The 26884-nt window shown below is 33.2% G+C and overlaps 1 protein-coding gene across 5 annotated transcripts in view; it reads left to right on the forward strand.

Annotated features, from left to right (window-relative positions):
• Positions 1-26884, forward strand: part of LOC106063092 (mucin-like protein) — a 100596-nt gene that overhangs the window by 21242 nt on the left and 52470 nt on the right. For all 5 annotated transcript variants that reach the window (XM_056003633.1, XM_056003630.1, XM_056003632.1 and 2 more), the window contains exons 6-15: positions 508-675; positions 1627-1895; positions 3728-3965; positions 7588-7700; positions 7878-7998; positions 8123-8263; positions 15446-15640; positions 23379-23618; positions 25458-25674; positions 26611-26780. In XM_056003633.1, the coding sequence (XP_055859608.1) occupies positions 508-675; positions 1627-1895; positions 3728-3965; positions 7588-7700; positions 7878-7998; positions 8123-8263; positions 15446-15640; positions 23379-23618; positions 25458-25674; positions 26611-26780 (1872 nt within the window). The remainder of the gene's footprint in view (positions 1-507; positions 676-1626; positions 1896-3727; positions 3966-7587; positions 7701-7877; positions 7999-8122; positions 8264-15445; positions 15641-23378; positions 23619-25457; positions 25675-26610; positions 26781-26884) is intronic.

A 26884-nucleotide genomic window follows, 5' to 3' on the forward strand; every position in this document is an offset into this window, starting at 1 on the left:
AAGTCTATTTCAAAACTATTTGGCGAAAGATATTTTTACAGATTTAGTTGTCGTTTAATAGTGTGCACATGTTGCTAAAGAAAAAATCTATGTCACATTCTATAACATTTGTTTAACCCCAAACATTATCATTAATAACTGGTTGAAATGGAAATTTCATACTTTAAAATAACAATTATTAATACATGGATAATTATAGATACTCTGGTTGATTACGATAAATTCAATACATTGGGATGCCTGACATATGTAGTCTACGTTCTGAAGTAAATGTTTTCTTATTAATCTAGTATCCATCATGTTAATAATGTAACATTTCACTCTTTTGAAATTATCTTGAATTTTGGTATAAGAACTTGTTATGAGTCTATAAAACTTTTGATTCTCAATTTACATTATTAAAAGTAAAAACAAAAACGTACACAAACATTAGAGTATTAAACATCATTATCAAATACCTTATGAGCGTTAATAAAATTGTTTTAAAACTTTTTTTTTTACTATTAGATGAGAAGAGCTCCTATGTGATTTTCATTTATCAAGAAAATCTGATGACTTGGAGTTATGTTCCTGGTCGAGTTGTAAACATTGGAATAGCAGTAAATGATGTGATTGATCTCGAAAACACCGACACACCGTATGTCTCCAAGTTAGCACAAGAGAAGGGAAACAAAGGTACGCAAGTTATTATGCACGTAGGACAAACCTATTTTGGTTTTAATAGACGGTCTCTTTAGTGGCATTGCAAGCATTCTCTAACATGTGCGACTGCACACATGTAACCATCATAAGGGAGTACAAAAAGTTTGGAAAATCAGGGAACTTTGTGATAACACGAATGTATTTAGATGTATAATCTGAACCGATTTAAATATGTCTTTTGTATCATAAAGCTATTTATCTTATAAATTTCCCTTATGACTTGTAAAATGTAAGAATTATGAAGAGATGATATATACAAACTCATTGACGGGCTAATTCCCTTTAATTTGTAGTTTAAATAAAATCGTTTATATTTTGCCTTTAACAAAATAATAATTCCTATCGGAATTTTAATAATTGTATAAAATAGTTAAAACCAACTAAAGGAAAAAGAATAACGCAGACGTGTACGCTTTATTTCAAACTGTATATCAAGCAAACGGAGGCGCTGTCATTGAGCGGTAAAGCGCTTGGCTTCTGAATGGGGGGTTCCGGGTTAGAATCCTAGTGAAGACTGAGAGTTTTAATTTCGGGTACCTGACATTAGTCGGGGAAAAGTAGAGGCGGTTGGTCATTGTGTTGGCCACATGACGCCCTCGTTAACTGTTGGCCAAATAATAAGATGATCTTTACATCATCTGCCCTATAAATTTTAAGGTGTGAATGGCGAACTTTACTTTTTCTTACTTATATCAAGAAAACAAACTAACAAATTGGAATTGAAAGCAATTTTTACCAGACAACTTGGTCTAGGACTAGGTTATTAGGATTAAAATATATATTTTTTTGTAAATAGATGGAATGTTGTAAAATGAAAACTAGTGTTCTAAGATTGACAAAGTTTGCAAACGTTTCAAATTTAGTGAGTTTTAAATTCTTTGTTAATGTTAACATTTCTAGCAAAGTTTCTATTTCACCCTCTAGGTCTAGCTGGCGTTTCATCATTTCTTGTGGGCCAAGTCAACAATCAAGAAGAAAAGTGCCAAAGATTTCTTTGTAAAAGTAAAAACCTCCTTTTCAATGACCGATACAGAAACGAGACCCAACAGCTATTCCAGTGTCCTTGCACTTTAGATAGAATGGGGTTTCACTGGGAACCTTACCAGAAGCGAGGACTTCAACCAGATATTCGTTGTTTCATCATTAGCCAAGTCGCAAAGACAAAACTGTTGAAAGGAAATCCACGAAACAAAGTTAGTTACGTCTCACGTTTATTTGATGAGTTGTTTGAAAGTTATGCTAATAAAGACTATTTTGTAGTTCAAAGTCATAACTTAACTATAATACAAGAGACAGATTCTTTCCAGTACAAAGTTCAAGTTATATAAAGTTTACATCTTATGTTTCTAATAATCTTTTGTAAATGAGATTAAATTAGAGTAAATAGTATGTGTTTTTTTTAAACCTTATATTAAATACTTACACTATTCCCATATAGATTCTCTAATAATTTCAACTCATCGTTCGTCTATTGACTGTTGTCATTAAATGAAATAAAATATAGACGGACGTACTGTAACACTGTCCTTACAATGATGTGGACTGAGGCAACGAATCTCTCAGGCTATGGAACATCTTGAGCTTTAAGAATCGGAACCAAAGCCTAAAGTATCATAATGTTGCATGAATTAGACTCAAATAATTAATTCTGTAATAAACGTGTCAAATGTCAATGCGGGGCCCGGGGAGAGTGTAAAACGTGAGCCCGTGAGCCATAAGCCTGGACTATTTATACCTACCACAAAACATAGTAACTTACGTTGATACTGTATTATTGACCGTTTGACTATGTACTTTTTCTGCACTAGGAGAATGGGGAGAGGGAGGGGGGGGGTAAAATTTTGTGACTTTTGTTTTGCTTTAATTTCTTTTATTTATTTTAAACCATTACTTGCCAAAGCGTTGCCAAGGAGTTTGTGAAGTTACTTACTTAGACTTAGGTCCTCCCGCGCCGTTCGGCGCTTTGAGCGGCAAGCTGTCTCCATAAAGATCTGTCAATGGCAATTTCTGAAGCCTCCTCCCACCTGGTGTCCACTGTTCTGAGGTCCTCCATGAAGCTGTGCCGCCACGTTATAGGAGGACGTCCCTGTTTGCGCTTTCCTCGAATTGGCATCCATGTCATCGCAACTCTTTTGAAGTTAACCCCCCTATTTCATAATAAACAAAAGTATTTAAAGTCACTTAATTCCATGAGCGTAGCAAAAAAAAAAAAGGGGGGGGTGTGAGTTTTAAATCCACTTCAGAGGGTTTCGAGGTTAAAACCCCCTTTTCAATTAGAAAAAAAAAGTAAAGCAAACGACGGTGATTTATTTCCATGTGTGTAGCCAACAAGGCGGGGGGGGGGGGGGGGAAGAGGTGTTTTAAAGAAAAAAAAGACATAACCAAGACAGGCTTGAGGTAAAATCTCCTCCAATTAAAAAAACAACAAAAAACTACAGTTAACAGATTTCATGAGCGTAGCCTATGGGGCGGGGGGGGGGGGCGGGGGGCTTCAAAGTAAAAACGTTTTCAAACTATACTTAATTGTGAATTCTCTCTCTCTCTCTCTCCATATATAAATATATACATATATATATATATATATATATATATATATATATATATATACAGAGAGAGAGAGAGAGAGAGAGAGCATGTATGTGTGTGTCTGTGTGTATGTGTTAAAAGGAAAAATAAATTCTACCTCCCCTAACCCCCTTCCCTGACTACACTCATGGAAGGGTATTTCTTCTAATTAAAACAATAAATAAGTTTTACTCAAACAGTACAACTAATGAGATTTTCTAGCGAAAAAGGAAAGCATTATAGCATTATACCTGCGAATTATACAAATATGACGAAATTATCTACTTCATCTTAGTGTGCTTAAAAATTTTCCACTACATATTTACATCTAAAAGTTATAATATTGAATATCTGTTAATTTGACTCTTGTAACTTTAAAGTTTAATACGCGCTTGCACAGAAACATTAATGAAAAAATTACTTTGCTATTATTTTATTATGATTATAATGAATCCTACAGTTATGCTGTTACAAAATCCCAAGTGAAAGCCCACAGGGACAGAAAGATGCTGCCTACATCCGAAGTCGACCTGACACTGGTCATGTGCTGCTAGGAGATCCTATGACAGACTCAAACGCAGCAGACAGCATTGTGGGACATGACACCTGCTGTGAAAACACACCTAAACATATGTGTGATGAGTTTTATGAAATTTTCCCAGACAGTGAGTGTACAAATCACATGAACTTCGCCAATGGTGAGTCTTAATTATGTTTTAAAAAGATTGTATTTAAGACTGCTTTATAGATACTTTTAGGAAATATGTTATGATTTTTTACAAAGCTTCTATCGATTCACTCTGTCTGGTACAATTTCTGTATACCTTATTTCTCCCACATGCTATTCTAAGATCAAAGTGAAACATTGAGAAATAATTCACTGTTTCTAACAAAACATGAATCATTAAAAAAAACAAATAACCAATAAATTACTTAATTAGTGTTAATAAATCAATTTAGTTTGATATTGATCAAGGGAAATGTTACAGCATTTATGGCTATTTATTTTTATTTATTTTTTTTATTTATGGCTATAAATGTACAGTTATTTTTTTATAAAAGATGTGGGTTTTTTTTTAAGACAGAGTAGTTTACTGAGTGACTACACACAGACGCCTTAATCTAGTTAAACATTTACATGATTTTTCTTAAAGTTTTAGGGGCTTCCGAAAGGGGAGTAGCCGCTTTATGTTTTGTGTGGTCTGGTCTGTCTGTCCGTCCGTTCGACCGTTCCGTTTAGATTTCATAAACTAGAAAAGATATTGAAAACCCAATATCATGATACTTTAGACCTGATGTAACGGCCAGTGGCGTCACTAGAGGGGGTTCGGGTCGCATCGGGTGACACCCGATAGGGGGTGACACCCAAGTGGAAAAAATGCACTTTTCCAAAAAAATAAATAAATAAATAAATACCAACTTAAAAATGTGACAGAATCAAGATCAAGAGCTTAGAAATGGTTGAATAAACTTACTCTTAATGGGGGAAAAATTAATAGCAAGATTTTCTTGTTTGATAAATAGTGGGTATGTCCACAATGAGAAACTCGTGAGAAGACTGAAGAACATTTTTCAGTGTTTCAAATTTGGAACATTTTGGTAGCAGGACTTAGGCTACAAAAGCAATTGACAGAAAAGTCATTGCTTGACGTATAGACGGGAAAACAAAGCAACATCTTGCTTATATATTGCTTGATATCGCATTGTTTCTAGCAAAGCAAAAGTTGGTATTTGGTGGCGAATTGAAGAAGACTTTTCATTGAATAATGGATTTTTTTTCTTGGGATTGTGGAAAAGTTATCCAAATAAGAGCCAGTACTGAAATAATAACTTATAAGATTGCAAGGCAGCAATGTAAAAAAAAAGTGACTTTCCAAGCTTGTAACAAAACTCAAGAGAGTTTATAAATTGTTTTAGCAAAACACTTAAAGGAATTTACTTATCAGAGACATAAAAGCTGCAAGGTACTCTGGTATTTTGTATTACAGCACACCTAACACAGATCTCTGAAGTTGTAAGATATATTACCAGTAGCAATGGTAATGTTAAAATGACAGAAAAGTTGTGGGATATTCCTCTTGAAGTGGACCAAAAGCTGATGGTATCAATTCTGATCATTTAAAACGCCTGGAAAAAGATGGGCTTAACGTATTGATATGATGAGCTCAGGGGCATGGCAATACATCCACAATGTCAAGAATTCATGAAGGAGTGTAGGCAGTATTAATGAAGAACAGAAGAGAAACTTGAATGGATGTCTACACCGTTTATTTAAGCTATGTGGTCAAAATAGTTAATCCGAAAATGCTTCTAACATAATTTTTTTTCGGTTTTCTAAAAACTGTTTTCTTTCTTTGTCGCTTTTACCAATCGATGGGATATTTTAATAAATGCTAGAGTGTCATATGAACAACTGGCTGATGTGCTCATCGTGTTGCTGTTAGACTCATGAAAGATTTGATGCAAGTGTGACGGCGAAAGTCTTTGCCGTCTCTCTGAAAATACAAACACTACTGGCGCAGCGCAAAGACTGCTGTCTGTGAATACATGCAAACCTTTCAATGCTTGACTTTCTTGTTGGCAGGTGTACAGAGGGAAAAGTCAACGAAACACAATAGTACCTTCAAATTAAAGTGTTAATTAATTCTTGTCAAAGTAGTGGCAAATCTCCAGCACTTCATTTACTCTACATAACGTGTGACAAGTTAGCTCAAAATGATATTGAGATAACTTTTGTCAAATCAAACTAGCATGTTATTGCAACAGGAAAATAAGTTTAAACAATATGAAAATATCAGGAGATGCTGGATTCACCATTCAAATAGTGAACAAGAGGTCAATGCTGAGTTCATCTATCTCTTTTATACTGAGCCAGACAACAAGATATTTGAACAGAAAGCCAAAACTACAATCCACAAAGTTAATTTTGAGAGATTCAACGAATCTGTATCAGTTTTAGATTTAAGCCTTTAACTGTTTCTTGTCATCTCTATGTTTTTTTTATATGTATCTGGCGTCATGTGAAAGAAGCTTTTCAAAACTAAAATTAATTAAGAACTATTAATAACTTTTGAAAAAGTCAAATCAAGCAATTCTGTCCATTGAAAACGAAGTCGCAAAAGTTAAAGTCATTTATAAGTTTTCAAATTTGAAATCCTGTAAAGGAAACTTTAAGTTTGTATTTTCTAAAGTTATTGTAGACTTTTAAATGTTAAGATAAATAAAAAAAATCATTTTCAAGTTTTTGTACATGTCAATGTACTTTTCATAAAGTTGCATCTTTTCTTTAATCGTCCTCGGGAAACTACCAATATAATGTTTAAAAGTTTCCGTTAAGAGATGTTTAATGTTTACTCAGAAAAACTTGTTCAGCTGATGATTCAATTTAATTCTAATTTACAAATCTTAAATGTTAATCTAAATAATAGCTAATGATAAAATGTTAAAGACAAAAAAAAAAACAACTAAAATAGAATCGACACTTCTTTCAGCGTTGTCTAACAGCAAACAAAGAACTAAACAACGATAGTTTTTATTGGGAAGAATAAGTGGAACGCTATGGGGGGGGGGGGGGAATTGCACCCTAATCTTACCGCACCCGGTGACACCCATCCTAGTGACGCCACTGGTAACGGCAACAGTTTTCTTTTTTGAAATTAAATAAAAAAAAATTAATATCAATTATATGAAAGCATTTTTTTTTTCATAAAAATATGCCATTCCTACAACTTTTCACTTAAATATTAAAATTACGAGAGTCCATTTAACATACTGTCAACACATTTTTTGCAAACGGTTTTAGATTTTTGTCACATAGATGCTTTGAAAATATTGTCTTACGAAATTAAATATTATCTGTCATTGTATCAACTTACATTTTAATTGAAATGTTAGCCTTCTTCCTTAAAGATGACAAATATATTTAGTATGCATACAAGTCGATTATAATTTAAAGCAATAATTAATAAGTAGTGTTTCATATTTTACACGTGAAGTATTGTATGCATAAGTATTTTTAAATACTTTTTAAAATAATATCAGTTAGGCCAGGTTCACATTTAACTTTGTCTTCGTAACTATCAGCTCAGTAAATACATATGAACATTAACAATGTAATAATAATAACATTAATAAATCTCCGTATCCTGTGGTATCGGGTCGTTACTGGAACTAACGATAGAAAAGTATCGACTAGACTTTCGACACGATCTCATTTCGTAAATACTGTTACACTTTGTAGTTGTTGTATTGTTGTTTTTATAGTTATCATTATTGTTCATATAAAAACATTTAAATAGGTAGTGTTATATTTCACAACAGCCTATGGCTTCGGAGATCCACATATCATTACTTTCGATGGCTGGACGTATACCATGTATGGTTGGGGAGAGTTTGTTTTGATGTACAATTTCAGAGGGGACTTTACGTTACAGGTATTTACATCTCTTTACTTTAAACTTTAAAGGTTTCCTCAAATTAACATTCTTTTTAACAGTCGTCGTTTTATATATATAATACATTTTGAAGATGTTCAAAGAGTTTAAATAGCTCTATCTAAATGTCTATATTTTTAATTAATTAATTAATTAAATTACTTGTATGTGTTTTAGGGGAGAACAGAAAGAGGACAATTAATAAATGGAAGTCTAGCTAAAGCCACTGTGTTTACGGCTTTCGCTGCTAAAGAAGAAAGTTACAGTTTTCAAGTAGAACTGGCGTTGGATAACAAGAGTACATAACATTTAGTCTTCATACATATTGTAACAACTATAGACACCATATGTTACTTTTAGATGATAAGCTACCAACTTTAGTAGGTGACTTTTCGTTATGATGTTGTTTTTTTTTCAATCAGCGATGATCCTATTGGTCAATGGGGTTGACCACACAACAGATTTCTACAGGGATTCTAACTTTCTTTTTTCTTCTGAGAACCTTCGAGTGTCTCGAGAGATTGTAGATAATCAAGACTTTGTGACTGCAACATTTTCTTCTGGTAAATATACATTATTGTATGTATAGGTCTTAACAGTATTTTTAGCTTAATATAACAATCAACAATATAAATAGTACACGTTGTAATTGTAGAATGCACTAATAAATATACATTCATAATTCTTTTTAGCATGAATGACTAGAATATTAAATAGTTATTTTGTTTGTATTAACTTTTATATAGTATTTTTCTATACTCTCAATCCTTGAAGACCAATAAATAAAATGATGACATTCTCGTAATTTATCTTTCAAATTATTAGTTCATTTAAAGGAGCCGTATAAGTCATTCTTACTATAAACCATAGACGTCATTTTTAGCGGCCCCCGAAAGGGGAAAAGACGCTATTAGTTTTGTGCGAAATGTCTGTCCGTCCGTCCCGTTTAGATCTCGTAAACTAGAAAAGATATTGAAAATCCGGCATCACAATATTTTAGACCATTCAAAGTTCTGATGCAACGGCTACTTTTTTTTTCTGAAAGCGAAAAATCTCATTTTTAAAATCAGTTATGCAAGCAGTTTTTTAAAGAGAAAAAGCTAATTAGTATGCATTATAAGTTAAACCTAAATTAAAACGAATAGTAATCTTGTAAACTTCATTATCGTACATTTTTTTTATTGCGAAAATTGCATTTCTTGTAATTTTCTTTTGAGCATTCGAATAAGAGATTGAGCCTTTTCAAAACAATTACACCAATTATAAGACTTCAGTTAGGCCAGGAGAGGCGCGGTAGCTGAGCGGTAAGGCGCTTGGCTTCCGAACCGGGGGCCCCGGGTTCGAATCCTGGTGATGAACTTTACATCATCTGCCCTATAATCCACAAGGTCTGAAAGGGGAACTAGTTAGGCCAGGTTCACATCTAACTTTGCATTCACTTGCACCTATCCTTTGATCTGCTGTACCGCTGTCAACCTTCTTTCTCCATTCTTATCTCTCATTTGTCTTTGATATAATTTCATTTGGATGTTCTTTCTGAAAATATTGAAGCCTGCCTGGGTGGACCACTTCGGGGGCCGATTTTGAGTTTGTGTTCCATCACAAACTGTCTTTGTAATCTTGTTTTTCTTTTGTTAACATATTTTTTTTTTTTGCAAAATTAAAATTATGCTTATTAGCATTAATAGTAATTTAAAGAGTGAGTGATTTAAAAAATATTTTTCAGCGACCTCCAAAAAGGAAATAGCCGCTACTAGTTTTGTATGGTCTGTCCGTTCGTTTATCCGTCCAGCGGTCCTATTAAGATCGCAATATTGAAAATCCAGTATCATGAAATAAAAATACACCATTTTTACAATTATTCACTATTATTTATAGTAAAATACGGGGGAGACTATATTAAGGGAAATAATTTTCCGTGTATTTTTAAAACATTTATGCAAGCGGTTTTGGTTCTTAACTATAATTTTTTTTTAATTTTTGTATTGCTAAATTAAGTGTTTTTGTTATTCTAGGTACTTACATTTTAAATAAAATGTATACTTTTGTTTTTAAAGAGAATTAAGCTGAAAATAGTTTAAAACGTCATTTATTAAGCAGTATTTCATATCGTACGAGTACAGAACACGTGCGCTACGGAAGGAAACATTTAACGAAAGGGAAACGTTTTTTCCACGAGGCCTTGAACAAATATTGGGCCTTAAATTATATATCAATTGGATAATCATTCAATAACATCAGTTAGGCAAGGCTCACAATGAACCATACAACTTCATTGAATGCAAATGATTATTAAAAATATAATAATAATATCATTAACTCTTTCTCTCGTAACTGACTATACCAGCGTTGATTCCACCAGAATGTGGTAAATAATTACGGAGAAAAAGAGTTAATGAATCTACGGATCCTGTGGTATCATGTCAACAATTTTACTCTTCTTTTTGGAACTGCGGTGGTTGTAATTGTTGATAGTTTGTTCTTCGTTGCTTTTGAAATAATTCAAACCTGTCTTTTTGCCTGCCTTAGTTGACCTATTCGGGGTTTAGTTATAATTTAGATGTAACCATGTTAATTAATCGTTTTAATTTTTAGCGGTCCCCGAAAGGAATAAAGACGCTATTAATTTTGTGTGGTCTGTCCGTCCGTCCGTCCCTTTTAGATCTCGTAAACTAGAAAACTTATGGAAAATCCGACATCATGATATTTTAGACCATTCAAAGTTCTGATGCAACAGCTACTTTTTATTTTCTAAAAGCGAATTTTTTTTTTTTTTAAATCAAGTATGTAAGCATTTTTTTTTCACAAAAAGTACACCATTTTTACTACTATTTACTATTAATAGTAACAAACAAGGGAGGCTATTTAGAAAGAGAGATGAATGTGTATTATATTTTTAACACATTTAACTCTTTGACTGCGGTGTTTGTTTTTTTTCAAAAAAATGCTACTTTTTTTAAAAAAATAAGAAAATGTTCCAAACATGGCTAAAACAAAAATTTATTTTTTAAGTACCAATAATGCTATAGTAACATATTTGGTATCAAAGTAAAGGTAAATGAATGGAGAATGTGAAAATGTAAACATTTTGCTATTTAAATATAAGATACAAATTATAATCTAAATAATATGACACTCAGAAAAAAAATGGATGCCAACTTTTGAACTTTTGAGACCTAAATTTAGATTTTGTTCTTTGTATTACTGTTGAAACAGCATATTTAGACTATTTACAGCATTTTCAAAAAGAAATGTGATAAAACAGTCAATAAAAGATGATGAATCATTGATTATATTATTATTTTTACCTGGTTTTTTAGTCTGAAAAAAAGTGAAAATTATTGCGCTTTTCATTACTACCAATAACAATAGATACCAGTACTAAATCTATCAACCAAATGCACTCAAATATTATGTACATTTGAATCAATGGGATATAGATCTAGATTTGTCTTCTTTTTATTTGCTTAGAACATCTTTTATTCTAATACTAGACCAGTGCAAGACATAGGCTAGCGAGAGATCAAAGCCTAAATCTCTAACTAGATGAAGGACAATAAAAATCCTAATTCATTTTCCCTAAGATTTAGACATCTAATAGATCATTATTACTGTTCCTTTGTGATAAATTATGGATTTAGAATAGTTTTATATTTTACTTTTATTTAGTAGTAAACCTTTTGGAGTGCAACTTGAACCAGTATATTGATGGTGATGATTTTTACCAAAAAGCAATACTAAAAAAAATTGCTAGAAAATATACCAAGAAAAGGCCCATCATGGTGGATGAATATTGGATTTAGATCTGCCATTTCTGTTGTTTTCATTTATCTTAGGCTTAGTTCTATAGGAATCTACAAAGGTGTAAAGATAAAAGCATAGATCTAGTCAACCTTGATCTACATTCAAGACCTAGCCCTATAGTCTAAGGCTAAGGCCTAAGCGTATAAGGCAATACTAGATCTAAATCTAAATGCTAATAATGTCCAAGTCTGCTTCATCCTATGCTAAATCTTGATCAAGATCTTCATTATTACAATTCATAGAAGTATAAATAAAACAATAAAGCTTCTTCAGTAGTAAACATTGTGGGTGTGTCTTGGACAAGCATAGCCATGATGTTGTAGATTTTTACCGATAAACATTACTAAAAAAAAAAAAAAAGAATATGGGGAAAAAATGCCCACAGTGGATGATTATTTGATGTAGATCTACCATTTCCTTTCTTTTTATTTACCATAAGCTTAGATCTAGAGCAGTATTTCTCAAACTGTGTGCTGCGGCACACTAGTGTGCCGCCGAAGATTTGCAGGTGTGCCGCGGGAGTTTTCAGAACGCAGCACGTGCAGCGTTACACAGGCCTGCCTACTATTAAATGTTTATTTTACGTTGCGATGACATCTCCTCTTACAACGACCAGTAATAGTAGTGGAGCGCTCCATAGTAACGGGAAGGGCTGTTAGCTATTCAGGTTATGGAATTGTCCACTATACATATATTGACTCAAATGTAGACCGCCTTAGCAAATGCACAGCAGTTCTTGAATTGGAAACGATAATAATAAGCGATGTGTTTCATGTAAATTGTTTAGGTGTATGTTAATAAAAACAAATTATCAATAAGCATTATTCATTGTTATCCATGGAGAAATACTTTACCAAGAAAGAAACTGCGAAAGTGTTAAATGAAAAGCAAGGAACCAAACGAAGCTACAAAGAAGATGTCATCGGATATGGTTCCATATCTTCAGGACCTGAAGATGCTCCATTGCCATTCTGTCTGATCTGCAATGCAACTCTATCGAATTAGGCGCTTGTTTCAATCAAATTGAAGAGACACTTGGAAACAAAACATCCAGCTGTAAAAGCGAAACCGAAGGAATATTTCGAAAACATCAGGGCTCAACAAAATAAACAAGCTAATAAACTTACGAACTATCTAAAGCTGCGAGTAAAAGGATTGATTGTAAGTTATAAGGTTGCTTAGATATTAGCAAAACGCAAGAAAGCCTACACAGAGGCTGAATCAGTCATTGCACCAGCTTTAGCAATAGTTGTTGAAACTATCCTTGGACCCGAAGCCGCCAAAAAGTTTTAAAAGTTCCTTTGTCAAATGATACTATCTTGCGCAGAATTGAAGACTTATCGTCAGATTTACAAGGTCAAATCTGCGAACACTTCGACGTGACTGTTGATGAAGTGTCTCTGCTGTGGTCTCTTCAAGTTGATGAATCCACTGACGTTAGCGGCAAAGCCCAGCTGCTAGCTTTTATTCGGCTCATAAAGAATGAAAAATGTGTCAACGAATTCTTATTTTGCAAAGACTTACCAACTATGAGCAAAGGCGAAGATATTTTCAAAGTGGTGAACGAAAACATTCTGCTCTTCAAACTAAAGTGGAAAAACTGTGTCAGCGTTGGCACCGCAGGCTGTCCTTCCATGAAAGGAAATAAAAAGAGATTCGTCACTCTTGTGCGTCAAGAAAATCCAAATGTATTAGTTGTTCCTGCATGATCCACAGAGAAGCTCTTGCCTTCAAATCTTTGCCGAAAGATTTGATGTCTGCTCTGGATCAAGTGATGGAAGTTGTAAACTTTATCAAATCTCGACCGCTTGCATCCCGACTTTTCTCTCAGCTCTGTGAAGCAATGGATTCAGACTACAAATGTCTCCTGTATCACACCAACGTTTGTTGGCTCTCCAGGGGAAATGTGTTAAAGCGTGTCATCCAACTCAAGGCTGAGCTGATTTCATTCTTGGAGGCTGAAAAAAAAGACTTTGGAATTTCTATTCATGACGAGATCTGGTGTTTTAAGGCGAGATTTCTCTCTAATTTATTTGACAAATTAAATTCATCGAATTTAAGTCTTCAAGGACCATCGGAAACCATCATCACTGCATCCTCAAAACTGAAGTCATTTGGTGAAAATTTGTCTTTGTGGCAAAGTAAGATCTCGAAAGGACTGCTTTCCTACTTACAATGAATGTTCTTCAAATAAAGAAATCACCCCCGAAATTCTGGAAACTTTGACACACCTACAGTCAGCATTGCAGCATTACTTTATAACAGTTGGAAGTAATGAGTATGGATGGGTCAGCTATCCATTTGGAAACAATGAAGCTACAAATCTGACAACTGAAGAAGCAGAGCAGCTCATTGATTTAAAAAGCGATGCAGTTCTTAAGTTTTGCCGAGAAAAGCCTGGATGTGTTTTAAATTTCAATTAAAAAGTTATATCCTGCAATAAGTTTAAAAGCGATCAAAATAATTCTTCCATTTGCATCTTCATGGTTTTGTGAGTTTGGATTTTCAGCAAGTCTAATAAAAGAGAGAGACTTCTTACAACAGACGATGAAATGCGAGTTTGTTTGCCAACTCTGGAGTCTTGATTAGATCCCATTTGCTCTATAAAACAGGCACACCCTTCACATTAAATGTAATAACTCAAAACAGGTAAAATCTTTTTTTTTTCTTTTTTTATTATAAAACAACTGTTGTTCTACGTGGTGTGCCGCGAAATTTTAGTAGTTTTTTTACTGTGCCGCCAGACAAAAAAGTTTGAGAAACACTGATCTAGAGATATATCTAGATCTAGAGTCCAAGTCTATAGATAAAAGCTTAGATCTAGTCAATCTCGATCTACAGACTACACCTGACCTACTGACAATAATAGTATTAGATCTAAATACTAATAATATAGATATAAATACGCTAAATTTACTAATAATTTAGACCTACCTGGATCTAATCTATATATCTAGATCAAATTCTTCATTATTACTATTTATTTGTGATAAATTTTAGAATAATTATAAAGTTTCTTCAGTAGTCAACATTGTGGGTGTGTCTTGGAATAGCGTAGTCATGGCGCGACGTTTTTTTTACATTGTAAAAAAAGTAATAAATAAATGTCTAAATAAAGCCAAAAGCTTCTCATTTCTATGTAAACAAAGGATGAAGAACTCTTTTATAAAGTAAAAATAGTTCCACTGTTGTCAGTTAAAAATTTTAATTTAAAAATGCAACGAAACAAAGGTAGGGTAAGAACGTCTATGGGATAGACGTTCCGTGCATTTAGGGCAGACAGACCGTCTATGGGATAGAGTTCCGCACTCAATGAGTTAAGCAAATAGTTTAGATTTTTTGTCAAAATTAAGTAAGTTCTGTCATATTTACTACTACGGTAACAAAACAAATGTTTACTTTAAAAAAAAAAAAAAAAAAAAGAGAAAAAATCTATCTAATATGCATATAAGTGGAATATAATTTAAAACAACAATTAATAAATAGTTTTCATGTTATCGCGTGAACTGCAGAGACGCAGGACAGAAATAGATTTTTTTTTTCCTCGAGGCTTTGAATATGAGATTGACCATTTACAAAACAATTAGATTAATAAGTTAATCATTATATGACATCAATTGGCCAGGTTCACATCTTACTTCACCTTGATTTTCACCTATCCCTTGGTCTGCTGGACCGTTGGCGCACCACACAAGATCGGTCAACCTTCTTTCTCCATTCTTCTCTGTTATTTGCCTTTAAAAAATCATTCTGATAATCGTTCTGAAAAAATTGAAACCTGCCTTTTTACCTGGCTGGATGGACCACTTCGGGAGCCGATTTTGAGTTTGTGTTTCCACAGAAACTGTCTTTGTAACCTTGTTTATTATTGACATAAAAGTCTAAAAGACTTATTCATTTTATATATTACGTGAATCTAAAACATTTTATATTATTTTCAGGTGTATCAATGACAGCAAATGTTGGAAAACAAAATCTAGAACTCAAGGTCCAAGTTGATGAACATCTAAATAGAAGTATTATAGGTCTTCTGGGATATTATAATGGAGATCCAAGTGACGACCTGAAATATCGAGATAGGAGTAGTGCACAAGCCTATTTACCACAACCACATAAGTATTCAATAATGAAAGAATGTGAGTATTTATCATTTTTTAAAGTATTAATTTAATGAACAATTAAATAATTTTATACAATGAAAAGGCTTCGATAAAAATAAATTTAAAAATACTTTGTATGGTTTGGTTAAATAATAGCAACTAGATACACTTACTAACACTACTAATCAAGACCTTACTAAAACACTATCTTGCACATTCAACGAAGACTTAATAATTCAGTTCACAACACGTGCAACACTTTGCATTCATAACAAGGGGATATAACAATCATACTAAAATATCAAACTAACATTCATTCTCGCCATACCTCCCCCTGACAAATACTAATATTAATCTTTACAATTTGCGCATTGCACCAAACAAAAACATTTTAACAAAAGAAAACAAAATATTCATTTATAACAGACTCATTCAAAGTTTACATGTGCAATGTTTATAGTTGAATTGTATTTAATGATTTGATTGCCGTGGGAACAAAGGCGTTTTTGTGTCTGTTATGTCTTTGTTAGTCTTATCTTATCTTATATAATACAGACGTTACTTCAAAAAAGAAGATGATTACGTCCTAAGCGTCATGCATTTAGTCTTATCTAAATCTAGATTTACATCTGGCCTCTATTGAGTCTCATTTACATTGTTGTCAAGTGTAGGCCTATAATGAGGAAATGTCAAAACTACGCGCTATAAAAGTAGTATGTTTCGTTTTAACTTTCAACTAAAACCAAGCTGGTATTAAAATTATTTTTTAAAAACAACATTCGAATCAGTGTTCTATTCCATGAGTTAGTTCATAAATGGAAAATTTATTTTATAATGATTCGTTGATAACTATTCCATTGTGACCTTACATGTAATTTTTTTTGTACCAATGCGCGAATATATGAATAAAGCTTGGTTTACCTCCCATGAAGTTTTTCATTGAAAAGTGATGTATTTTTATGTAAAACCTGCTTGCATGATAATTTTAAAAATTGGTTCACTTACGGAAAAGAAAAAAAGGGCATTGCATCAGAACTTTGAATGATCTAAAATATCCTGATGTCCGATTTTGCTTTTCTCTTCTAGTTTCTGAGATCTAAACGGGACTGACGAACGGACGGACAGACAGGCCACACAATTTTAATAGCGTCTTTTCCCCGGGAGCCTCTAAAAATTGAATTTAAAAAAATACGGAATGTGTGACATATTTCTATTTATGCTTTCTAATTAGACTGCAGCGTTTTCGGGAAATACTGAAAATAAAAGACAAAGGTCTGATAGAGCTTGCGGTTTAGCGAATTGCGGCGGTCAGGTTCGTATCTGTCAAAATGGGTTCTTAGTGATCACCTAGAGATAAAAGGAACCTGTGAACAAAATTTAATGCAGATACGTACGATAGTTTAAGAGATCTCGTGATCAATAGTGTTATGCCAATAAGTGATAGCTTACAAATGTGTAGTAGATTCAAAACCTGAAATAGTGTGGTGAAGAGTCGATCATTTTGGAAGATATTAAAAAGTTATGTTGTCATTGAAATACAAAAGGCCCAAAATTGTGAAAGCTGATGTATGTGTGTGTGTGTGTGTGTTTGTGTGTATGTGTGTGTGATGTTACAGCCGAAAAGCAACATATGGTATATTAAATATTGAATTGAGAAGTAGAATAAAAGTCAGATGTACGTAGGTGTCAATGAACGGTTGTATGGTGTAATACTGGGTTCTTACTTCCTGAAGTACTCTAGACACGTGACAAGACAAGCACTATACGACTGACTCAAGTCCGTTCAGCAGACAACATGAAGTTTATTTTACTATAATAATAACAATATACTGCACTCCTTGTTAGTGCTACAAGTCAAGAAATAATAATCCTATCCGCATGACAGCGGTATCAAAAGTATCCAATACGTTAACAACAAATCACGTCCGCATCTCAGCGGGCAACACTGTGTAGAAATATAGATCAACTAATACATGTCTCAAAAGACCACTGGCAACAACTGCCCACAAGTTACTTTCTAACTGAAATTACTACAGACTTTTCTAAGTCGCTACTGTCCATCCCGGACTAAAATATACTTGACCACTCGGTCCAAAGAATAACACTTGACTTCTAACTTGACTTCACTTGTCTGCTTTACTTGACTGACTGCCCTCTAAGTCTAACTTAATTCATTCTACTTCCTGTTTTCTACATCAGGAATTCCACGTGTCTTTTAAACTCTTAACATGACGTGAGCTTTAGATCGTGCAATGTCAACTAAGACTTTGACATTACGCCCTTTCTCTCAAAAAAGATTTTGCCAAAAATCTTTCAAAATTTAAGTATCAATACAATTATGTGTATAGTCACATCTTTTGAGAAAAAAAATAATTTATACAAATGTACAATGTGTGCTATAATCTCTTGCACATGTCTTATCATGCTATCAAAAAATTTGATGAGACCAATATGTTGTCTCATTTGACTTCACAATTTGAAAAAAATATTTGTCTGTGTAGACAGTACTCATAGTTGTCAACATTACTTAAAAAGCAAGTGTTTTTTCTTTACACAAAATTTCAAAGTAAATTCTCAATTTATCAAAAGAATGCTTTCAATATTAATTTTACAAAAGAATGAGCAGCCATGAAAAATGCTCGTATACAAATATACTTAGTTTATCCAATCAGGTTACATGGTCAGATGAAAAATATTGACAATGGTTACATGGTCAAATGAAAAAATATTGACAATGTTCTTTTAAAAAATCAGTACTTACATCACATCATCAAATATATTGCTTTGAGTCATTGATAATGCTCCAATAAATTTCTCATATTAAATACTATCTTCTCAAAAAATCAGTGTCTACAACACATCATCAAATATATTACTTCACGAGCCATCAATAATGCTCCATTAGTTTCTCATATTAAATACAATCTTCTCCTCAAAAAATCAGTGATTACATCACACCTTATATATATTACTTCATGAGCCATCAATAATGCTCCAATAATTTTCTCATATCAATACAATATTCTTCTCAAAAATCAGTGTCTACATCACATCATCAAATATATTACTTCACGAGCCATCAATAATGCTCCAATAATTTTCTCATATTAATACAATATTCTTCTCAAAAATCAGTGTCTACATCACATCATCAAATATATTACTTCACGAGCCATCAATAATGCTCCAATAATTTTCTCATATTAATACAATATTCTTCTCAAAAATCAGTGTCTACATCACACACTATCAAATATATTACTTCACGAGCCATCAATAATGCTCCAATAATTTTCTCGTATCAATACAATATTCTTCTAAATAAATCATTCTTTGCATTACATATCATCAAGTATATCTTTTCAAGCCATAGATTAAGCTCAAATAGTCTTCAAAACTGATATGTGGGAAAATAAATTCATCAGTGAAGATCAATGTCACAATCAAATCTATACAATTTACAAAGGTTATGTACATTTGAAAAAAATGAAAAATACATTTCAATAAATAGTGTCACATACTCAGGTTCCAATATGACTGAGTTCTGTTCAAATGACTCATGAAAAAATAATTTACATATTTGCAAAAATTTGAACACACATATGACCTTTTGAAGTGTCATGTGTACAAATACAATCAAAGTTATATGTAGAATATGGCATCAATAGATTCAATAGATGAGTAATCAATAGTGACAAGTGTTGTGTCAAAATGTATCAACACAAAAAGTGATCATAGTATGAGAAATGTATCAATACGAAATAAGTACAAGAGCTGAAAAAATAAAGCTCTAATTCAAGTGATAGTATATATGTACACAATATTATTACTTCAAATATATCTTTGTAACATGTTATATGTGCAGTGAAAAAATGAAAAAAAATTAATTAATGAGAGAATAAAGAGATAAATTGAAGGATAAGTGACGAACACAAAAACAATATAGATAACAATACAGTCTGCTTTAAAAGAAATCAATAAAAAGAAGACTTTGACAAGAGAATCACAGATATGTAAATACAAGACTTACACAAACAAACAATATGAATACAAAGAGAAATCACACTACGATTGTACAAACAAAACTAAATACGACTAAACAAAAAAATTTCTTAGTGATCTAGAAGTCCCTACCGAACAAGGCTAGTCTATTCGGACCTTATTAGGACTAGGAGAACAAACAGAAAATCCCTAAAGATCCCTATCAGATGAAGTGAAATGGAACGGAACAAATAAATTGTGCCGCTTCAGTCTCAAAACATAAGACAGACCCACGCCGACCGCCCTTTAAAGTGACAAATATAAAAAATGAAAATCAATTTAATATGGCTCCAAGAGTTATCAATCACTAACTCTAAATATAATCAACTTCAATTACTGCTATACCACAGCAAAATCAATGTACTTTATTAATCATATGTATATATTCAATCCTTAATTATAACTTACAGACTTTCTTTTGTAGACTGATGTAGATTAATCCTCTCTTGTAGCTTGTCAAATACAAATACAGCTTGAGTAGTTCAATAATAATCCATGGGTAAGGTAACTAAGTAAATAATCCAATAAGTATAATCCAATTAATCCAATAAGATAATCAAGAAGGTAAGTGTAGTAATGCAGGCACGTGTTATTTCTTCGGCGTACAACGATGACTAGGAGAGCGCCAATAGGTACAAGTTAGTCCAACTTCTATGTCAAAGATCAATAATCCAAAAGTACTTGAACATTCGTATAAATAATCCAACAGTACTTAAGTGGAAAACTTCAGCTTAGATAATCCAAATATGTAAAGTCTCTGACAAATTAGAATGACCATAAGTGAACAGAGGTCTAAATGGAGGACCTTCTGTATAGCAATGTAAGGTGAAACCTCGACAATGCAAGAGCGTGTCAAAAGTTGGTGACGAGCGCTCACGTGGAAACGATGTATCATCTGTCTTCAGGCGACGCCTTGAATTTTTCACCCACACAAATGTATCAGCTGTCTTCGAGCGACGCCTTGAGTTTTTCACCCACACAAATGTATCAGCTGTCTTCGAGCGACGCCTTGAGTTTTTCACCCACACAAATGTATCAGCTGTCTTCGAGCGACGCCTTGAGTTTTTCGCCCACACAAATGTATCAGCTGTCTTCGAGCGACGCCTTCAGTTTTTCACCCACACAAATGTATCAACTGTCTTCGGTTTCTGCCGATGGTGATGTCACGCCGTGCTAAATCTCAAGATGTCGACAATAGTGGAGAAATAAGCATTGACCAGGTTTAAAATATACAAGCTATTGATGTTAAGTTCGAATTGGTCAATGATAAAGTGGACTCTGGTAAATACGGGTCAGGTCAACCGGTGAAAAAGTGCAGGCTCAGGTTAGTTCAATGATGATCTACTTGAATACTTGTGACTGGTTTCGCTTGAGTGGTGTTTGAGTTTTGAGTCCGTGCGTGTCTAGAACACAACATACTGGCCACCAAAAATGTCAATGAACGGTTGTATGGTGTAATACTGGGTTCTTACTTCCTGAAGTACTCTAGACACGTGACAAGACAAGCACTATACGACTGACTCAAGTCCGTTTTACTATAATAATAACAATATACTGCACTCCTTGTTAGTGCTACAAGTCAAGAAATAATAATCCTATCCGCATGACAGCGGTATCAAAAGTATCCAATACGTTAACAACAAATCACGTCCGCATCTCAGCGGGCAACACTGTGTAGAAATATAGATCAACTAATACATGTCTCAAAAGACCACTGGCAACAACTGCCCACAAGTTACTTTCTAACTGAAATTACTACAGACTTTTCTAAGTCGCTACTGTCCATCCCGGACTAAAATATACTTGACCACTCCGTCGAAAGAATAACACTTGACTTCTAACTTGACTTCACTTGTCTGCTTTACTTGACTGACTGCCCTCTAAGTCTAACTTAATTCATTCTACTTCCTGTTTTCTACATCAGGAATTCCACGTGTCTTTTAAACTCTTAACATGACGTGAACTTTAGATCATGCAATGTCAACTAAGACTGTGACAGTAGGACTAACATTTTTGTTGTAGGAGGGAGCAGTTGGGAGCGGATAAATATGTAAAAGGTATACTAGAATTTACGGGGCATAAACATATATGCTGTGTATTTGTCTGGGAGGTGTCTTATTTAACGTGTCTTTCCCAATTAAGTCCAAAGTCAATGTCGGACAAATTACGATACGCAGATTTATAAATTAATAAACAATGGGGTTCCAGAGAGAAAATGAAGAAAAGAGAGAAAAAAGAGAGAGTTTATTTCATTGTAACAAACAGTCATTTAATTCACAAGTTCAAAAGTAGATCACGTGGATCGTATAAAGGAGGCCAGTTTATGGAAATCTATATAAAAAGGAGGCCAGTTTATGGAAATCTATATAAAAAGGAGGCCAGTTTATGGAAATCTATATAAAAAGGAGGCCAGTTTATGGAAATCTATATAAAAAGGAGGCCAGTTTATGGAAATCTATATAAAAAGGAGGCCAGTTTATGGAAATCTATATAAAAAGGAGGCCAGTTTATGGAAATCTATATAAAAAGAAGGCCAGTTTATGGAAATCTATATAAAAAGGAGGCCAGTTTATGGAAATATATAAAAAGGAGGCCAGTTTATGGAAATCTATATAAAAAGGAGGCCAGTTTATGGAAATCTATATAAAAAGGAGGCCAGTTTATGGAAATCTATATAAAAAGGAGGCCAGTTTATGGAAATCTATATAAAAAGGAGGCCAGTTTATGGAAATCTATATAAAAAGGAGGCCAGTTTATGGAAATCTATATAAAAAGGAGGCCAGTTTATGGAAATCTATATAAAAAGGAGGCCAGTTTATGGAAATCTATATAAAAAGGAGGCCAGTTTATGGAAATCTATATAAAAAGGAGGCCAGTTTATCGATATCTATATGAAAAGGAGGCCAGTTTATTGAAATCTATATAAAAAGGAGGTTATGTTAAGGCCTTGATAAGTATTAGTGTTTAGTAAGAAATCTACGGGCGTAGCCGGTTAGTATATATCAATTTATGTATATGGCTCCTTCTGTCTCGAAAAACAATGGATGCGCCCATATGAGTCACTGGCTATGGTTACGTCTTAAGATGGGCAGAATCAGGAGTGACTAATCTAGCCAATTCTGAATCTGAAGTGGCAGAGTTTCCCACAGTTAGTGCATGTATATGCATCTGCCCTAGGGCTAGCTGACAGGGCAGCTTTCTTTTTCTTTCTCTTGGCTGACTCAGTTTCGTTTCTTTTGCACTCGGCGAAGTTCGTACCAGCATGTACAGTCTGTCTCCATACTCTCTGGTCTCGGACTAGCTCCTCCCAAATACTTTGATTAGTAATGCTAGAAAAATTATTGTTTGAAATTTCAATATCTTAAACAAAATATCCTATACCAAAATTTTATTTTGCCAATTAAAGTAAAAACTATCTAACAACGCAAATGCCTTTATCGAAAGTTTTTTATATCATCGTAATTAGTTTCTTTAACTAGCTGACCAATGTTCTTCAAACATTTTTTACAGATTTTCTCAAAACATTAATTCCTGAAAACCTTTAGACTTTCTGAAACAAATTCTTCAGCTAATTAAACTTGTATATTTTTTTTTTATTTCTGTTATTTGCCTACAGAGTAGTTAACTTTACAATTGGCTGTGATTGCTTGCGTCACTACTATATGTTTGTTTGGTATTTAGTACGTTTAATTCAATTGTATGCATGTCAAAACTATGTTTCTTTCTATTCCAGGGGCTGTGAGATCTACAGAGACGGTATTTCAGTATCACAATAATGATAACTTTTACAAACATAATCACTCTACTTTCATACCTTTATACACCAATGAAATCAGCACTAGTCAACTTGACATGTCTTTCTGTCAAAATGACACACTTTGCCAATACGACTACTTTGTGACACGTGACAGTGTCATGGCTGAAAAGACGAAACAATTTATCATCTATTACAAAGATCAAAGCAAACGTCTAGGTAATATTTTATTGGTATAAAATAGTAGTGTATATAAAATATTAAATAGAGGAACGATTACCTTAGTAATGAGCTGGGCTAGAACTCTATAGGGGAAATGTCTGTACAGTAACGTGACATGTACGCCCTACCAAAAAAATATAACATATTTGTAATATAATTTTTAGTATGTTTGCATAGGCGGATGCCACATTGAGAGAGCAATTCTTACCAAAGCATATATAATTATGAAAACAATATTAATTTCCTCTCAGACTAATTTAAGACACATAAAACAAGTTTATAATATTTATTATTTGAGTAATACACATTGACAATACAGAAATACATTTTTACGATGAGATTGATTACAAGACGTTTTGAAATATCCGTCCTGTTTCCACCCAGTGTAATTATTGAGCCCACGAAGAGTTTGGAGGTTAGATGGGGCAATTGTAAAAGCTTTCACAAGATTAAAGCCTTACTTTACAGCTTAAAAAAATCTATTTAATGGGTGTCACACAAATCTATTTTTCGAGATATTTTGTTGGTCTCTTTATGTTCATATAGTGTTGTTTTGTAGTTACTATTTTATACTATTCAGTAGACAGAGATTTAAAAAAATTGCTCTAAGGATTTTTTCCACAATTTTGATAGTGTATGCATATGTTTGTAAAAAAAACTACCTAATTTGCACAGTAAAAAATTGGTTCGACCGTTTTATTCTTTTTTCTTAAATATAATCATCTTAAAATTAAATTGGGCCTATTTGTTGTTGTTTTTTAACACTCTTTCAACGGGAATAACTGCACTCGACTCAAATTTGACCATCTCTGAACTGTAAATAAACTTACAAAACATTATGCGCATCGTCTTGTTCAGAAATCATTAATTACTTTCATTAAAGCCCACTAAAAATACTTTTTGCAAAAATGAAGTATTACAAGAAATAAATGAAAGGAAAAAGTGCAGATCATTATATCAGATCATTATCTCAGGTTCATAGAGGTGGAATTGATTTGGTTTACCTTTTACAAAATAAACATTATGTTAGCATATTTAGCTAAAGCATTTAGATAAAGAGATCTATTCTTGCAATACCTCAAATTACTAGCTCGTTGGTCCCATGGGAAAACTCCAGTTTGACCGTTAAATTTTTGAAAAGTAAACAATAAATACAAGTATAAATTTGTCAGTAAAACATAGCGAGGTCGGTTGTAGTGTAATGATAATTTAGTTTTTTATTAAATTTAATGTTGCTTTCAGTTTATTGATTACCTAAGCTTATTATTTCTACGTAAATCTAGTCTAAAATACATCTAGATTCTAGATCTAGAATCTTAAGAGTTCTAAATCAGAAGTTTAGGTAGATCTATATCTAGTTCTACATGTCGAAATAATGAAACTACCATTAAATTATGAGATTATGATAAAACAAGATTTGTACATCTACACAATTGTAGCTTTGGTTCAGTGGCTAACGTTGTCGGGACATCGAGCTGACTGTGTGAAGTATGTGTTCGATAGCCGCTGGAATGGGTCTTTTATTTTATTTTATTTTATGTTGTTTTATTGAGATATAGTCTTTTCTTTTTTAAATGTATTTTTTTTTAAATCTTTTTCTTTTTCATTTTACGTAAGCTTATAGTAATATGTTAGCCAGCTTCGCAAACTTCTGCTTTATTATGTTACTAGAAGATTGTTTAATGAAAATAAAAACGTCAATTAACCCTATACATTTTACCAATGCGTGTATTTATTTAATGTCAATACCTAAAATAATACGGATTCTCAATTTTATGTTTTATTTTATCCTTTTCTAAATAAAATAACTACTATTTGCTTCTTTTTTATTCTTAGCCAATCAGCCCCCTAGCTTACAAATCTCAGGTTTGGACGCTAATAAAATGTGGGTGGTCAATCAAGGTCAAAGTTCATCACTAAATGTCCATATCTCTGATGAAGATCCTCAAAATGTTAAGCTTGAGTTAGTTGGAGTCTCTGCAGGAACAAACGTTAGAATTTCAGGAACTACAATTGAGTACACGCCAGACTCAAATGAACCAATAGTACTTGGGTAAGAATGTCAGATACATTTATCATTTAAGTCTTTAAAAAAAATTAAAGAATATTTTAGGAAATAAATGTTTTCTAAGCCCAATTGAAAACCAATTTCTGTTCGTGATAAATAAAAGACAGAAAAAATGTTCCCCATTTATACCTTGTAGTTTATGGCGCAGATGATTGTTGCCTTGCTAGCTATGGGGCAGATGATGTAAAGTCCATCTCTTTCTGTGGCCTACGGTTAACAAGGTGTCACATGACCAGCACAACGACCATCCGACTTTACTTTTCCCAAACTAATGCCGAGTAGCCATTATAGCTGGGTGGTCTCTTAAAGATCTCGGAATTTAAAATCCCAATCTTCACCAGGATTCGATCTGGGACCCCTCGGTTCAGAAGCCAATCACTTTACCACTCGGATCCACTGGTGCAAAAAGGACAACAAAATGTACATTATTGCCTTTATGCTTTGCAAAGAACCTCAGGTGTCATTACATTTGAATGGACTGAAAGGCATTTAAAAAAAATACTAGCTAAAAAAAAAAACAGTACTAGATGTGATTCAAACTCATTTCACAAAGGTTCCTATGTAAGCAGCACTTTATTTTCGGTCAAATTAAGTCATGTAATAAATAAGTAAAAATAAAAAAGGGTCTATACATATTGTCAATTTGTTTCCTCACTGGCTCTCTATAATCATCTTCAAGATAAACAAGGAAAACGATTTGAATATTTCTTATCCGTCGAGGACCGCCTCTGAGTTTGTGGGACACAGACTCTCTTTGCAATCTCGTTATTTTTTGTTAATTTATGACCCAAAAGGAGAGGGGTATATTATTGGTATTTACCAATATAGTAACGAATGCCTAATAGTTAGATTGTTTACAACGATGATCATAAATGTGTGTTTTGATTTAATGTATCTCTGCTCTTTGAAAATGTAACACAGCCTAAGAGCAGTGGATAAGGAAGGTGCTTCTAGTGCCATAACCTATGTAAATATTGGAGTCTGTTCTGGTTGCAACAATCATGGCCGATGTAGTAACCAAACGAAAGATCTGGAGTATGTAAACGGTTACTTTTGGAAATTAAAATGTATATGTGATCAACCATATAAAGGTAAGTCATACGATAAATATAAGCGAAATTCTTTGATACTCTACTAAAGTGTCTATAACAATTCTAGAGATATATATGTTACTGTCAAAGCTGAAAATGTTACT

This window comes from Biomphalaria glabrata, chromosome 11, assembly GCF_947242115.1.
Source record: "Biomphalaria glabrata chromosome 11, xgBioGlab47.1, whole genome shotgun sequence".
Taxonomy (NCBI): Eukaryota; Metazoa; Mollusca; class Gastropoda; family Planorbidae; genus Biomphalaria; species Biomphalaria glabrata.